A 17,507-nucleotide genomic window follows, 5' to 3' on the forward strand; every position below is an offset into this window, starting at 1 on the left:
CCAGTCCGGGGAAAAAACCGTCCCGTCCCTCTACCCGGACGAAAAAAACCCGTTTAATATTTTTAATATATTGATATACATTTCTCTAAGTTCTTTAGGGAAGTACGGAGGAGAGAGAATGCAAAGGGACATATGTACGATTATTTTTGAGCGGCGTGAGTTTGCACGCGCGTAAAAATACAGGGACTTTGATGCAAATTGTCATCGCGAGGCCACGTGGCTATATCTCAACTGTCAGATGTGAATCCGGCGGTGGTTTATCGTTCAGATTTGTCTGTTGATCGTCGGAGACCTTCAGACAAACGATTTTTTCGTCCCACGGGGCGAATTTTACTCCCCAATTTCGTCCAAACCCTTGGACGGGACGATTTTTTTGTCCCGGAACCAAAAAATCGTCCCTGCACTATACTTGCTTTGCGGTGACGTTACCCCCAAGAAAGTGGGCCTAATGGGCCTGGATTGGAAAAGTCAACGGGCCTTTTACAGCTAAGCTTGGACCGACGTTCGATGCATCTGAACCGCTGGATCATCATCCAACGGCCGGGAAGCCGTTGTCGTTTCCGCACGTGATCCGCAACTGGCGTGGGGCCCACGTCATGGGCGCGGAAGACGGCGCACGTTAAAGGCCACGATCCCCACTGTCGGTCAACGTTGACTGTCTCTGACGTCATGCCACGTGGGAGGTGACCGTACGGGCGGTGACCCGACCCCGCCGCTCCTCGAGGTGAGAGCGGGAAGGACAAATTTCAAAGCGTTAATTTATTCCAAAACTGCGGTTAAAAACACTAAAAAAAGGCGTGGTTTTTTATTTTTCTCACAGATTTAATCTTTTTATACGTTTTTACAACTGCTATTTGTGAATTTTCTGGAGTTTTTTTTCTAGAATCGGAAATGGGGATTAAGATAGTAAGAAGAAGAAGAAGAAGAAGAAGAAGAAGAGAAAATTACTTAAGTTTCTCTGCGTTGGGCCTACTTTCCTCTGCTCTACTCGTTCCCACTCTTCTCTGCCGAGGTTGGTCTGAGCAACTCTCTCTCTCTCTCTCTCTCTCTCTCTCTTTCTTTCTCTCTCTTTCTTTCTCTTTCTCTCTCTTTCTCTCTTTCTCTTTCTCTCTCTCTCTTTCTCTCTCTCTCTCTTTCTCTTTCTCTCTCTCTCTCTCTCTCTCTCTCTCTTTCTAGCTCTTTCTTTCTCTTTCTGTCTCTCTTTCTAGCTCTTTCTCTCTCTATTGTTTAGTCGCTTTCTAGTCAGCTCAGAGTCAGTTTCGCCCGGTTCTTCAGGGGGGAAGAACAGGAGAGGGCGAGTAAGGCGATTCAAGATTGGCATTTGCTTTTCTCTCTCTCTCTATCCATCTTTTTTTCTGGGTTCTTGCTCTTCTAAGATTTGGGTGAAGAAAAAGGCGTGGTCTTTGCTGTGTTGGGTTCTCGTTTGGTTTCTATTTGTGAGTTTTTTGGTGGGTCGTCTTCGTCTTTGGATTTTATTGAACAATGTGGGTTTCCCCCCTTAGTTTTGTCCTCTATTTTGCGTTCTTATCTTGCAAAACGAACCCGGATGGCGCGTTTTGAGGTTTTTTTATTTCCTATTGGATTGAGTTTTTGGGCCTGTTCTTGTCTCGTTGATTATTTTCTAGATGTTATGTTTTCTGGGTTTCTGACCTTTTTTTATGTTTTTTTTCTAAATGGAAGATCTTCGAATAGAGTCTTGGATTCCTTCGGCAGAAATCAAGATCGTTCGGCAGAATGAAGTCTCTCTGTTTTATTCCTCCTCTAGTTGTCGCGTTCGTGGGTATTAAATGCCCAATCGGTTTTCACTAATTTTTTATTTGCTTTCTTGATTCCAGTGATTATTCGAATATTTCTTTTTCTAGATGGGAGATCTTCTAATCGAATCGTTGATATTTCCACATTTTTATATACATGCTTTCATGATTCGAGTAATTATTCGGTTGATTTTTTTAATTCCGTGGTAAAAATTTTCGGGTTTTTTTTAATTTCAGGCCTTTGTTAACTGCAATGGCTTCTGCCATTTCTGACGGTGATATCTTCAATGAGACCACATGCGGATCTTTGTTGCATCAGCTTCAGGTATACCATCTTTCTAAAAAAATCAACTTTGCTCAATTCTAGAGAGAGAAACTTGGAAATTCCAAGTTGGGATGGGCTGATTTTTTTTTTTTGATTTTTTTAGAAAATATGGGATGACGTGGGAGAGAGTGATGAGGAGAGAGATAGGATGCTCATGCAATTAGAACAAGAATGTTTGGACGTGTACAAGAGGAAAGTTGACCAGGCATCCAAGAACAGGGCTCTTCTCCTACAATCCCTCGCTGACTCTCGGTCAACTCTGGTCAACCTTTACTCAGCTCTGGGAGAGAGTAGCGACTTTAGCACGGTAAATAATTTCACGCAATACATTTTCTTTTGATTTTTTCTTAGTTTTTTTGATGATTATAATTTAACCCGGATAATTACTAGATTGAGAAATCGCATGCCACAATCAAAGAACAACTAGCAGCAGTGACGCCGGTTCTGGAAGAGCTGAAGAAGCTGAAAGAGGAGCGGGCCAAGAAATTTTCTGACGTCATTTCGGAAATCCAGAAGATAAAAATTGAGATTAATGGTGGTTTGAATTCCAACAAGCCACCCGTATTTGATGACGGCGACCTTTCTTTGAAGAAGTTGGATCAGTTCCACTCTCATCTTCAAGAACTTCAGAAGGAGAAGGTCACAATCATTATTCAAATATGATATTTTCTTTCTTATTCATTTTAAAGTTCATTTGATTATACTAATTTATTACTTCCTTGTCAAATTCGTTTTAAAATTTAATATTCGAATTTCTTAGACGACAAGATACGAAATTCAGAATGAACAGAAAAAGACCGAACAAGATTCGAAATCTAGAGTGTAAAATGACTGGAATTTTCTCAACTGCAATGGAAACTCCGATATCCATAATTTAAAAAATGAGTATAGGGAGTCAGCTTTCTGTAATTTAGGAAATTAATACGGGAATAGATAGATAGTTCCTTAAAATCCAGAATTTAGCAAGTCAATAGAAGCAGTCAGCTTTATGTTTCTTTTGATTGATGTTCTGAAATCCAAAAGTTGGGAAATAATAATTCCTTTGGACTTCATTTTAAAATTCAAATATAATAATTTCTTTTCAAATTCGTTTGAAAGTTCTTTGATGGTTGAATTTTTCCTCTGTTTACAGAGCGAACGACTCCACAAGGTTTTAGATTTTGTGAACATGATACACAATCTTTGTGGAGTATTGGGCATGGATTTCTATGCCACTGTGACTGAGGTTCATCCCAGTTTGACAGACTCTGCTGGTGTCCGATCGAAGAGCATCAGTGATGACACATTGTCCAAGCTGGCTATGATGGTTCTCTCACTTCAGGAAGAGAAAGCGTCTAGGCTGCGCAAGGTGAATTTTTGACCCTCTTCCTCTCTCTAGAGATTTGATTAAAATTCAACTCTTTAATTTTCAATGGAAAATATCTATTTACTTCTCTATCTATTTATCTATTTTATCTATCCGTCCATGTATCCATTTAAATTCCTAATAGATAGATAGATAAATAGAAACTTTGGTTCTCTCTCTACAAGAAGTGAAAGCGTCCAGATAGATGGATAGTCAGCCATGATGGTTCTCTCTCAATTAGAACAGAAAGCGTCCAGGCTGTACAAGGTGAAACCAAAACCCTCTTTTTCTCTCTATGGATTTGATTCATGGTTCAACTCTTCTGTCCTTGATGAAAAATAACTATCGATTTATGTATGTATCTATCTACATATCCTTTAATCTGTCTCCTTGATAGATAGATAAATAGACAGAAATCTTGGATAGTTGTACACATTTACCTCCAATGCTGAGATAGGTGGATTGTGGCCCTTATTCCATTCTAAAGATTTGATTCCATTCCAGCAATTATTCTTAAATTTTGACGTCTATCGAAAGGAAATGAAGCTAACCTTGGTTACTGGAACACTTTTAGCTGCAAGCCTTGTCGGCCCAGTTGATTGATCTATGGAACCTAATGGATACTCCCGAGAACGAGCGGGGCCTGTTCAACCACGTCACCTGTAACATCTCAGCTGAGGTCAACAAGGTCAACGATCCCAAGGCTCTTGCACTCGATATCGTGGAACAGGTTTGGATTAATTTTAATACTGTAGTATCAATTCCCTTTCAGTAACTTCACTATTTTTATTATCTCTATTAAAAGGCCCAGATGGAAGTTGAGAGGCTCGACCAACTAAAGACTAGCAGGATGAAGGAGATTGCATTTAAGAAGCAGGCCGAGCTTGAAGAGATATACGGCCGGGCCCACATTGAAGTTGACTCTGTTGAAGCCCAGGAGAGGATAATGTCTATGATTAATGCTGGAAATGTGGAGCCTTCAGAACTTTTTGCTGACATGGACAACCAAATCTCCACGGCTAGAGAGGAGGCTCTTGGCAGGAAAGAAATTCTTGAAAAGGTTGACCGGTGGATGTCGGCGTGTGAGGAGGAGAGCTGGCTTGAGGATTATAATCGGGTGGGTGACGTTTTACTCTAATTTTCTTGGAATTAATTTGAAAATTTTAGTGGGTTTAGGATTTTAGATGTTGGGGTGGCTTTTCTGCTAACAGTCTTGGGTTTAGATGTGGGGTTTAGTGGTTTAGAATTCAGGGGTTTGGCTTAAGATACTATCGTTAGGGGTTTAGGATTTAAGGATTAGGGCTTTAGGATATGAGGTTTAGAAGTTTGGGGTTTAGGGTTTGCATTGAGTATAATGTTGATTAATCAATACCACTGGGTTGATTTGTGCAGGATGAGAATCGGTACAGTTCTAGCAGAGGAGCACACTTGAACCTTAAACGGGCCGAGAAAGCCCGCGTGCTGGTCAACAAAATTCCTGGTATTTCTGTACTTACGATTAATTATTTTTGATATTCATAGTATTATCTAAAGCCTAAGTTAGAAAAGATTCATTCTTCGAACCTCAAACAGACTGAGAAAGGTCGTGTGCTGGTCAACAAAGTTCCTAGTATGCATGAGCGTTATATCTAAATGTGTGTTATGTTCTTAACGTAATCTAAAACCTAGTCTAGAAAAGATTCATTCTTTGAACCCTAAACGGGCCTAGAAATCCCTCGTGCTGGTCAAGCAAACTCCTTGGTATGCATGGGTTTTATCTTTATTGAAATAAATTTGATGTTCTTATTATATTCGAAAACATAAGCTAGAAAAGATCCATTCATGGACAATCTAGTAATTTCTTGGGTTATTTCCGGCAACTTAGTTTTTCATGTTTTAATGTTCATCAGGTCCATTCCGGTATCTTAATGTTCATATTTTTTGTGTCACTCAGCTCTTGTTGATAATCTCGTGGCGAAGACACGGACGTGGGAGGAGGAGCATGGCATGGCCTTTGTCTATGATGGCGTTCCTCTATTGGCCATGCTGGACGAATACATCATGCTCAGGCAGGATAGAGAGGAAGAAAAGAAGAGATTAAGGGTGACCTCTCTTTCTCTCTCACTTTCCATCTCTCTCTCTCTCTTTCCATCTCTCATTCTCTTTCCATCTCTCTCTCCCTCCTTTTCCATCTCTCTTTCTCTTTCCATCTCTCTCTCTCTCTCTTTTTCCATCTCTCTTTCTCTTTCCATCTCTTTATCTGGATCTCTACTGAAGTTCATCATCACTGGGAATGAGAACAGTAGGATGAGGACTCGTCGTAGTTCTCTCGTCACTTTCTCTAGTTTTACACTTTCAGATGATGAGGTTGACGAGATGTCCTCTCTGTCATCCCTCGTAGATGTCGAATTTGTCATCCTTGATGAACATTAATCTCTATCTCTTACTCAAACTCTTGTCTGTTGCTATCTACATCTTCCCATCTCTCTCTCTCTCTCTCTCCCTATCTCACTCAATCTCTACTTCCTTATTATTCTGTATCTATCAATCACTTTCTACTCTTGTTAATATCTCAATGTTGTTTATTCTGTATATATGTAGCTCATTCTTTTTCTACCCATCTCTCTCTCTCTCTCCGTGTCTCTTTCTTTCCAAATTTTATCTCTTGGTCTCTGTCCGTATCTCTCTTTAGGATCTATACCTTCCATGTCATTATCTCATTATCTCCCATCGCTTTTCCCATCTCTCTCTCTCACTCTCACTAAACCTCTATCTTTATATCCATTTGTGTCTATCCTTTTCTTTCTACTTTTATTTGTCCTCAATAGTATCACTATATCTATCAATCTCTTTCTCTTCATCTCTCGCTCTCACAACAACTGTATCTCTTTATTCATCTGTATCTATCCATCTCTTTCTTTTATTTTGTTTGAAAAAATCATTCTTTTATTTACATCTCTATCTCGTCATCTCTCTGGCTCTAAAGTCTTTCACCGTCTCTATTTATCCATCTCTCTCATTACACCTCTATCTCTTTATGCACCTGCATCTACCCATCTCTCTCTGCTTTTATTTATATCTCAATAACATCTTTACATCTATCAATATCTTTCTCTTTATATCTCTCTCTCTCTCTCTCTCTCTTTCTCTCGCACTACACCCCTATCTCTATATCCGTCTGCATCTATCCATCTCTCGCAACTTTTATTTATATTTCAATACCATCTTTACATCTATCAATCCCTCTCTCTTCATCTCTCCCTCTCTCTCCTCACACCGTTATCTCTATATCCATCCGTATCTACCCATCTCTCTCTACATTCTTTTCTATCTCAATAATGACACTATCTATCAATCTCTTTCTCTTCATCTCTCTCTCACTCTCATAACACCTCTATCTCTACATTCATCTGCATCTACCCATCTCTCTCTACTTCTATTTATATCTCAATTGCATCTTGACATCTTTCATATCTCTCTCTTCATCTCCCAACTCAAAATCTATCTCACTATCTCTCTCTATCTCTTCTTTCAGGATCAGAAGAAGTACAACGAGCAGCTAAACGCTGAGCAAGAATCCATCTTTGGGTCACGGCCCAGTCCGAGTCCGGGCCGCCCATTGGGCCCAAAAAAGATAATGGGGCCACGGGCCAACGGGACGCCGACTAAGCGCCTCTCGCTTCACAACGGCGGCCCCCGCTCCGCCGCCAAAGACTCCAAGAGAGACAACGGCAGCCGCCTCTCGGCCCCCGCTAATTACGTGGCCATTTCTAAGGACGACTCTCTTCCTGACACGCCCTGAGGTGAGTAAATCCACTGTTAACTATGCCTAAATATGTTGTTTAACTTCTGTAATGATCATCATTAGTGGATAGACCTGCCTTCAAGTGTTAATTGATTGGCTTCCCTGTTATTAAGTGCCCATTTCTCTCATATTTAATCCGTAAATACGGATAAGTTGAGAGCTAATGAAGCCTACATATGTTGTTTAACTTCTGTAATGATTATGATTAGTGGATGGACCCCACCCTCAAGTAATAATTGATTGGCTTCCCTGTTCCTAAGTGCCCATTTATCTCATTTCTAATCCCTAAATTTCGATAAGCTGAGTGTTAATTCTCCCTAAATATGTTGTTTAACTTCTGTAATGATTATGACTAGTGGATGGAACCCACCCTAAAGTGATATTTGATTGGCTTCCTTGTTCTTAAGTCCCCATTCATCTCATTTCTAATCCCTAAATTTCGATAAGTTGAGTGTTAATTCTCCCTAAATATGTTGTTTAACTTCTGAAATGATCATGATTAGTGCATTGACCCCCCATCAAGTGTTAAGTGATTGGCTTCCCTGTTCCTAAGTGCCGATTTATCTCATTTCTAATCCCTGAGATGGATAATTTGTTTAGTGAAGCTTAAATATGATGTTTAACTTCTTTAGTGATCATGGTTAGTGGGTGGACCCCTTTTGACTCCTTGTTCTCAACTTATTCATCTTGTTTCTAATCCTTGAGATGGATAAGTTGAGTGTTAATTAAGCCTGAATATGTTGTTTTAACTTATGTAATGATCAGCATTAGGGGATTGACCCCGTCAAGTGTTAATTGATTGGCTTCCCTGTTCTTAAGCGCCTGAAAGTTGCGTGAATTTTAATGTCATTTCCAATCCCTGAGATGGATAAGTTGTGTTAATTAAGCCTAAATATGTTTAATTTCTTTAATGATCATTATTAGCGGATGGACCCTCTCAAGTGTTAATTGATTGGGTTCCCTCTTTTCTCTAGGGCCTGCAAATTACGTAGCCATTTATCTCATTTCTTGTCCCTGAGATGGATAAGTCGAGTGTTGATTAAGCCTTAATATGTTGATTATCTTCTTTAATGATCATGATTGGCGTATTCTCAGGTGTTAATTGATCGGCTTCCCTGTCGTCAAGCCAATGCAAATTACGTTGCCACTTACCACATTTCTGAACCCTGAGATGGATAATTTTAGAGTTAATTAGGCAAAAAAAGGTTTAAAACTTTTTTGATAATCATGATTAGTGTATGGATCCTCTCAAGTATTAATTGATTGGGTTCCCTGTTCTCGAGCGAATGCAAATTACGTTGCCATGTACCTCATTTTTAAGACCTGAGACGGCTAATCAAGTGTTAATTGATCTTAAATATGTTGTTTGACTTCTGTAATGACCATGATTAGTGGACGCACTCTGGGGTAAGGCTAAATCTCTAGCGTTAATTAACTTCTGTGCACTCTAAATCCTCTTGCAACCCTACGATATATAGATATCATCTAAATTAAGATTAATTATTGGTTCTATGTGGTGATATTGATAATTCATGGCAAAAAAAATAAAATTATTTTTGTTTTTAGGTGTCAAAATCAACTCGTCTGGGTGGTGTAGTCGGTTATCACGCTAGTCTCACACACTAGAGGTCCCCGGTTCGAACCCGGGCCCAGACATGTTTATATATGTTTTAGGTATAATAATAATGCTAATAAATTAGTTTTCATTTAACTGAATGGTAAATTAGTAAAAAAATCACGCATATAATTTATTGGGTTCATATGAGTTAAACACTTGAGCCATGAATGAGTATTAAAATCAATAAATATAATTTGGATTCCATTTCAATTAATTATCCAGATATGAGTTGAATCTTGAATCTAAATTGGATGATATTTTTAAGTGGATAACATCACCATTATATATGTTTTAGGTATAATAATAATGCTAATAAATTAGTTTTTATTTAACTGAATGGTAAATTATTAAAAAAATCACTCATATAATTTATTGGGTTCATATGAGTTAAACACTTGAGCCATGAATGAGTATTAAAATCAATAAATATAATTTGGATTCCATTTCAATTAATTATCCAGATATGAGTTGAATCTTGAATCTAAATTGGATGATATTTTTAAGTGGATAACATCACCATAATGGAGGTTTGATGGGTCATAGTGACACTTCTTTTTCTTTTGATAAAATAATGCTAATAAATTAGTTTTTATCTAACTGAATGATCAATTATTAAAAAAAATCAACGCTTATAATTTATTGGGTTCATACGAGCTAAACATTCAGCCATGAGATGCGAAGATCAAATAGATATAACTAGGATTCTACATCAATTAGTTATCGAGATATAAGTTGGATCTTGAATCTATATTGGATAACATTTTTAGGTGGATAACAGCACGATAATGGAGGTTGGATGGGTCATAGTGCTACTGGATATCGATATCGTCAAGCAGATAGGGATGACAATTATGAGTACAATAATTATAACAGAACAGATAAGGGATGACATGCGAAAAATTATTAGAATATTTTTCTAATTTAATTTTAACATAAAGTTGATAAAGCTGATTGGCTATAAATAAGCGTTATCTAGATTTCTTGTAGGATTACAAAAAATCGCTTTATTTATGAAAGATATATTGGAAGGATTAAAGAGTTTCATACAAGTAGGGGTTGGAAAATAATAATATGTTTTGAATATATATTAATAGAGTGAATTAATTTCGACAAGTCTGGGTGGTGTAGTCGGTTATCACGCTAGTCTCACACACTAGAGGTCCCCGGTTCGAACCCGGGCTCAGACATTATATTTTGCATGTAAAAAAAAATCTGCTTTTTCAATAATTTTATTTAATGATTAACCGCACTGCTAACTGCTAAGGTAATTTTTTTTTAATTTAATGCACATCAAAAATCGTTTCTATTTTATTCCCATCCATTCTCAATCCTCAGAACCCCATCCAAGTGTCCACCACTCTGATAGTTTATTAGGTTTATATGAGTGAGCGTCAAACATACAAAGATCAGTTGATATAAATTAGCTACCATTTTCAATTAATTACACAGCTTCAATCCTTTCCCAAAATTCAGAAATCCAGATGGGGTATTCTGCCAAATTTGTTAGGTGTAAATGGGTCCACGGTATTCTTCGTATTAAATCCTTAAAAAAAGTTGTTTAAGAAAATTTACTAGATAGTCAATTAATTGATACTTGTCCATCCTCCATCCATTGAGTAAGAGGCTGGAAATATATACGGATAAAATGGGTTTAAATGAGCCAGCCATACTAGACAAACGTTTGACAATCAATTTAATTAGTGGGAACTTATGTCTTCTTCAATTCCACATCCAAGCAGCCATTGATTCCACAAAATGAATTATGTTTACGCGTCTAACCACAAATAATTTATCTGCATTTCATGATTAGTTAGTTGGAGAAACTAGACCTATTGATAGGGTTAAATCAATCATTGCGTAATTAATATATATGTTGATATTACTAATTAATAAGGTTGGCCAATAAGGATTTTTGGGCCATTAAAGTTGTTAAAAAGAATAATACATGGGGCTAGAGAGCCTCACACTTTATTTTTAGACGTGTGAATACATACTTAAGCTTAGAGCTTATGAAAAATTCACATAAAATCTAAATAGATGAAAGCCTTGGACGAAATACTCATGCAAGAGTTCTTCATGTGCGCATCCCTCTCCTCTTGACATGATAGAAAAGTGAAACACTAATGATGAATAATAAACCATAAATTAAAGTTAAATACATTAATTAAGGCTTTAAATTTATATACAATTTATAGTTTATCTTAGGAGTACAAAGCGAGTAAGGGTCAAATACACATGGGGAAAGTATGGAATAAGTGGATGAAAAATTTGTTTTCTATTTTACAACTATTTTTTTTCTTACTCATTAAATAAATATAATTGAAAGATTAAAAATCAATGCAAAATAATACTAAGATGCTGGGACAAAAAATTTCCCATCGAAACTAATTAATTTCCTTAGATGGAATTTTATTTTTTTTTATAGTTTATAATACAATTTCAGGAATATGATTAATTTTTTAAGTAATTGATACTAATTAGTTCTTATTAAATACCCTCGAAGGAACTTTCACAATGCTGAATGATGATTGATAGAGGTGGCATGAATGGATTGGAGTAGGCAAACAAAAACTAAAACTGATTATGACAGAGATGGTGGGGGATGCACATGAGTGAATTTCAAATCAGGGCCAAGTGATGCAGAGTAACAGTTTGTGGTGGCGACATGGACGGAGGCGGATAAAAGTGGGTCAGAGGTGGATCCAATTTTGGCTTTCAGGAAGGAAAAACCTAGGATATCCTCCATGAAAATAATATCATATAAAAGATGAAGAGGTTAGTCCGAAAAAAGACAAATATTACACTAACTTTGTTGAGTCCACATGCCCAACTGGTTGAGTGGTACTTGCTTTTCACAAGCCTTGATTAGTATATCACTCTTTCAGATAATTTTATTTAAAGATTCAAGAACATACCCAAATGAAATTTTGAATGAAAAAATCACTCTACTAATTGTAGTTAGGAAGAAATTCCAAGAACAGATGGGGGTTTCTTATTTTTTGACCAAAGTCCATGGATGGATTGAGAAGGTTGATGAAACATAAATTATTGGGTTATTTCTCTAAACTTTATATATTTTTATGCATTAAAAAAATTTTATATGCATTTTATTAAGCTTAAAATGATTAAATTGATTTTAGAATGATATTCTGATTTTGATTGATTTTTTTGGACATCATATTCTTAAAGACGTTAATTTCTGATTCAGAATATATTCTTTTATGAACTATTTGACCTTATATTCATGGAGATATGAATTTTGTAAGTCAATATATATATTTATTACTTTTTTGGACTTAGTGTATATTTTTAATTATTTATTAATGTATTTTTTCCTTAAAAATGCACCATGCCATGTTCATCATTCGATTCCATCGAGTGGTGACCAATAAAAAGCATTCACAATGATTAGATGCATAAAAAATGAGAATAAATGTGATGCAATAATCGAGAGAGAAAATAATAAAACAAATAGCTTTTAAAAGTCAATATTTGCAGTGGTACACGTGGTGCCCACGTGTAAATCCATTATTGGTTTAAAACATATGTGATGCTGATGTGGTGCACGGAAATACGTCTCCACATTGTTGGGTTTTATTGGCCTTGGCATGGAGGAAGGCGAAGATTCCCCGCAGCGGTAGACACCTACATAATCAATAAAGACATCGATAAAACCATTGAAACAAAGTACCTTGGGACGGATCACATCTGCGATGCCTTTGATCCTTGAACGAGTCATGTGGAGCTGCTCATGTGCATAGCCTCTAGAAGTATCCAAGTGGTCCTCGACACATTGGATCTCCTCCTCATTGATGAGCCCCGTTCATGCTCCGTCATCATTGTTACGACGTCCCAATCACATCGGGAGTGGAGAGGAGGTGTGGGGGAAGGGAGAAGAAGGGGAAGGTCTCTGAACAATTCTGGCCTGGGTGAATTTTGTTCAGGGCCTTTCCCTATTTATACTAAGTGGGTATTTTTCATAAAAACCCTAAAACTTAAGTATATCTTCCGACATCCAAAATACTATTTGCGTGTGACCCCCCCCTAGGCCCTTGTATCAGTCTAGTTAACAACTCGAGCAACCCAATAACCTTGATTGGCCTTCCAAGTTAATTAACGATATCATCATATAGATTAATTAATCTCCGATCAATTTAACTCAATCGATAGTTTGAGTCTCCAATCAATGAAGTGTCAAGCTACACCTCATGCTCTAGAAGATACAAAAGAGTGTGTGTCAGCTCACTCATGGAACGTGTTCGTCATTGATTACCAGGTACATATAATCCCACATCCACTTAATGCTCCTAGGACGACTTAAGGTATGGTCCATTGTCAAACCCTAATCAGTCATCCCAGTTAGTATTGATCTGTTTGGAAATCATCGGAGTACTCTTCTCTGATATTTTACTACCTTGGCCAAGGACTTTCACATCATCTTCCTTGATATATATCCGCTTATATCGAGGGTGGATGATCCGATCTTGACCACTCAGTCATCTTCATGAACTTCTTGATGCACCTGAACTAAAACCATTTAGAATCTTATGATTAAAAATGTGTAAGCCATATTCAAAGTACAACTATTTGTCCACAAGATGTCTTTGGTGTCTCATGTCTAAGGTCCATTTATACAACTGTGACATGAATCAACCTGACTAATAGTTTGGTATAACACTATCTTGGGATTCATACAAATTAATTCAGTGAACTCTTTCCACTTTAGAGCACCCACTATCTATCCTTAGTATATCTACACCTATGGCTACGTGAATGACCCTACTCATCATATGAGTGAGGCTAAATAGTGTTATTCTATCCGGATACTTTGATGTCCTTCTCGCGTATCCTTCTAATATGAATATCTAAAACACATGCTTGAAGGCTAGTGATTTTTCATATTATGATATCATCATAATTCACTAAGTCAGATCATGGATTCATGGACTTCATTATGAGCATCACTTATGCACTATAATGAATATGTCATATTAATGAACATAGAGCAAGATATGGAATGTGTGATTGGTTTACCGATCACATATAATTCTATCACACGTTACACAATCATAAATGATTATTTTTCTTTTCTGTCGAGAGTGCCACATCAGAATTTTATTTGAAGGAAGACAGTTAAAAAAGAGATAAAAGAGAGAAGACTTGTTATGCGGTGCGTGACGACACATTTTTGGATCACACAATTATTGCTTAATAAAATGCATTTTATTTTGACTTTTCGTCTACATAGCGACACATGACATTCTCAGAGAGGGCAATCATGAAAGATGAGGTGATCAGTCTAATAACTAATAGTTGATAATTTGACTTCTCAACCATCAATAGTGAACAAGGAATCGTTAGGGCCGATGACGAGGAAAAAGAAAAAAATGGATGACTATCTACTAGCCACTATTAACATGTTAATTATAGTACCAATTCTCATTATCTCTACCCGCGTTTTCTTGTCATTCCACTTCATATTTTACATGTATTTCAGCTCATCAAAATAATCACTATTTGAATAATATCAAATCCTTGTCACCTTCCTCATGGAGACGATCTGTACATGTTTACTTTTTATTGATTAATCTTAATACCAATGGAAAATTATAACCCTAACTTTTGAGCTTATTTGAGGTGATACAGAACCATCTAAAATTTTGTGCCCTAAAAATCCCTCTGGATTGTGAGATATCACCATTTGAAGTTGGATCAAGCTGGAATGATTTTTTTCTCTCCCTTCATTCGGATTGCTAGTGTGTCCAAGAATCCTTGAATTTCCCAAAGATTCTGCATTGTAATCTGCATTGAAATTTCCTAATGCAAAAAATCAACATTCCTTGATCTACCTTAAAGTATCTTTGAAACCTATATATCCTCTTCACCCATTTTCTCTACCATGAAGATGTCAATTCAATGCATTTTAATCAATGGAAGCATCAATGGGACTCATGGAGATGACTAATGCAACATCAAATCAACAAAGAGCTGATAGTTCATTTCCAATAGAGACCTCAACACCACAACTTCAAAAATAAACCATACTAACCTTCATACTTTAGCCATTTTTAGCAAGTAAAGTGTCCTAATTCAAATGATTTGATTTTGTAAATGATACAAAATCAGAAGAAGATGATGCGGAAAGCAATGAAGAGGCTTGATAAAGCAGAAAATATGAATACTGGGCAAAAATTCTAAAATCAAGATAGAGATAATGAATTGAAATAAACTCCCAAATAGTTCGTAAACAACTCAAGCAATTAAATCCTAATAACTTATGCATTAACGTGTCTGAACCATCCGCTGTTTGTGTTGATTGTGAATAAAATCATGAAGACATCCCTGCCATTTCTATATCATGAAGTGGCACGGAACTCCATTTTATTTATGAGAAAGTAGAAGATGAAGAGATTAAGAGAAGGAAGAAGATAGAGATGAAGAGTTGTGGTTCAACCAAAGGCACCCCAACCCACGTATAAATTACCAGCCTCCCATTACGTTCTCAACTACTTTCAAAATCTCTAAGGCTTTAAATAACCATGAGAAAATAACTGCATGATAGCACTAAGGGAGTCATGGTTATCATCAAATTATATACATGTAACCCTAAAACAGGTAAAAAAAATTGAAATTATCTGAAAAGATTAGCTCTTTTCTCCTGAAAAAAGATCACTTATGAAATAGGCGGGATGTTGTTCACTCAGTCCTTGTATACATGAGTGACAACACACAAATTATTCGGTTATTTCTTGGGAATTTTCATATATTTATACGTTAAAATATTTACAGTTGCGTTTTATCAAGCTTAAAATGATTAAATCTATTTTTAGGCTGTCATTCTAATTCTTGTGCATTTACTGGTATTTTAAGGATTTTTCTGACATCATATTCGTAAAGAAATTAATTTTCTGATTTGAAATATATTTTTATGCATTAAAAGATGTCATGATGACACCTTTTGCATTGATTAGAATTTAGAATACCTGCAAAATAATAAACACCATAAAATAAATATAACTTAGCATATTTATGTTTTTAAATACTCGGAAAGTCAATAAGAATGAATAACTTACAATAATTAATTGTTATCATTCTTTAATGTTTGAGAAATAAATGCACTAAATTTAGTGGGTTTACAAGAATCAACCGTATTATTGAGACATTAGAAGATCAATGTCCGATATAATTTGAATGCATTTCAATTAGTTGGAGAGTATATTAACGTCAATGCTCATCCATAATTCCAAAATCCAGGCGGCCATTGATTATTCCTATTTTATAGGGTTTATTTGAGTCAACGCCATTCTTCATCCTCGTCCGCTGATTCCAACGTTGGTCAACATCTTTCTCCATCGTCCGTGTCCCCGAAATCCCCTATCACCTCTCCCATGCATTCCCATGCAATCCCTTCTATCTCCTTCTTCCTTCTAGAGAGAGAAAGAGAGAGAACGAGATATAGAGAGATAGAGATAGAGAGGAAGAGAGAAATAGAGAGAGAAAGAGAGAAATAGATAAAGAGAGCATTAAGAGATAGAGAGAGAAAGAGAGAAATAGATAAAGAGAGAGCATTAAGAGATAGAGAGAGAAAGAGAGAAATAGATAGAGAGAGAGCATTAAGAGATAGAGAGAGAAAGAGAGAGCAATAGAGAGGGAGAAAGAGAGAGAAAGAGAGAGCAATAGAGAGGGAGAAAGAGAGAGAGAGAGAGCCATTGAGAGCGAGAAATGAGAGAGAAAGAGCGAGAGGAAGAGAGAAATAGAGATAAATAGAGAGAGTGGGAGCGAGATATGGAAAGAGATGGAGAGGTAGAGATAGAGGGAGAGAGAAACAGAGAGATAGAAAGAGAGTCATAGAGAGAAAGAGGGAGCGAGATATGGAAAGAGAGGGAGAGGTAGAGATAGAGGGAGAGAGAAACAGAGAGATAGAAAGAGAGACATAGAGAGAAAGAGGGAGCGAGATATGGAAAGAGAGGGAGAGGTAGAGATAGAGGGAGAGAGAAACAGAGATATAGAAAGAGAGACATAGAGAGAAAGAGGGAGCGAGATATGGAAAGAGAGAGAGATAGAGAGAGAGAGGGAGAGAGAAACAGAGAGCTAGAAAGAGAGAGAAATATAGCGAAAGAGGAATCAAGATATAGGTAGAGAGAAGGAGCGAGATAGAGATAGAGAGAGCGGGAGAGAGAAAAAGAAAAATAGAACGAAAGAGGGAGCTAGATATAGATAGAGAGAGGGAGCGAGAGAGAGATAGAAAGAGGGAGAGAGATAGAGAGAGAGGGAGAGAAAAAGAGAGACATAGAGAGAGAAATAGAGCGAAAGAGGGAGCGAGATATAGATAGAGAGAGGGAGCGAGATATGGATAGATAGAATCATAAAAGAGGGAGAGAAAAAGAGAGACATAGAGAGAGAAATAGAGCGAAAGAGGGAGCGCGATAGAGATAGAAAGAGAGAGAAATAGAGAGAGGGAGAGAAAAAGAGAGACATAGAGAGAGAAATAGAGCGAAAGAGGGAGCGCGATAGAGATAGAAAGAGAGAGAAATAGAGAGAGGGAGAGAAAAAGAGAGACATAGAGAGAGAAATAGAGCGAAAGAGGGAGCGAGATAGAGATAGAAAGAGATAGAGATAGAGAGAGAGGGAGAGAAAAAGAGAGACATTGAGAGAGAAATAGAGCGAAAGAGGGAGCGAGA

General features: G+C 37.0%; 1 protein-coding gene and 2 non-coding genes across 3 annotated transcripts; all 3 read left to right on the forward strand.

Annotated features, from left to right (window-relative positions):
- The first annotated feature begins 1,362 nt into the window (after positions 1-1,362).
- On the forward strand, positions 1,363-7,444 carry MAP65-1 (microtubule-associated proteins 65-1). The gene is made up of 10 exons (XM_078582941.1): positions 1,363-1,484; positions 1,992-2,079; positions 2,183-2,386; positions 2,470-2,718; positions 3,212-3,427; positions 3,999-4,154; positions 4,230-4,541; positions 4,817-4,904; positions 5,358-5,506; positions 6,939-7,444. Coding segments are annotated over exons 1-10 (1,731 nt in total). The 5' UTR covers positions 1,363-1,482; the 3' UTR covers positions 7,206-7,444.
- A 1,346-nt stretch (positions 7,445-8,790) lies between these two features.
- On the forward strand, positions 8,791-8,864 carry TRNAV-CAC (transfer RNA valine (anticodon CAC)). Its single transcript has one exon. It is a non-coding gene; the product is annotated as a tRNA-Val (tRNA).
- Positions 8,865-9,939: 1,075 nt separating this feature from the next.
- On the forward strand, positions 9,940-10,013 carry TRNAV-CAC (transfer RNA valine (anticodon CAC)). Its single transcript has one exon. It is a non-coding gene; the product is annotated as a tRNA-Val (tRNA).
- Positions 10,014-17,507: the final 7,494 nt, after the last annotated feature.

The sequence above is a fragment of the Wolffia australiana genome, chromosome 11 (genome assembly GCF_029677425.1).
Source record: "Wolffia australiana isolate 7733 chromosome 11, ASM2967742v1".
Lineage (NCBI taxonomy): Eukaryota > Viridiplantae > Streptophyta > Magnoliopsida > Alismatales > Araceae > Wolffia > Wolffia australiana.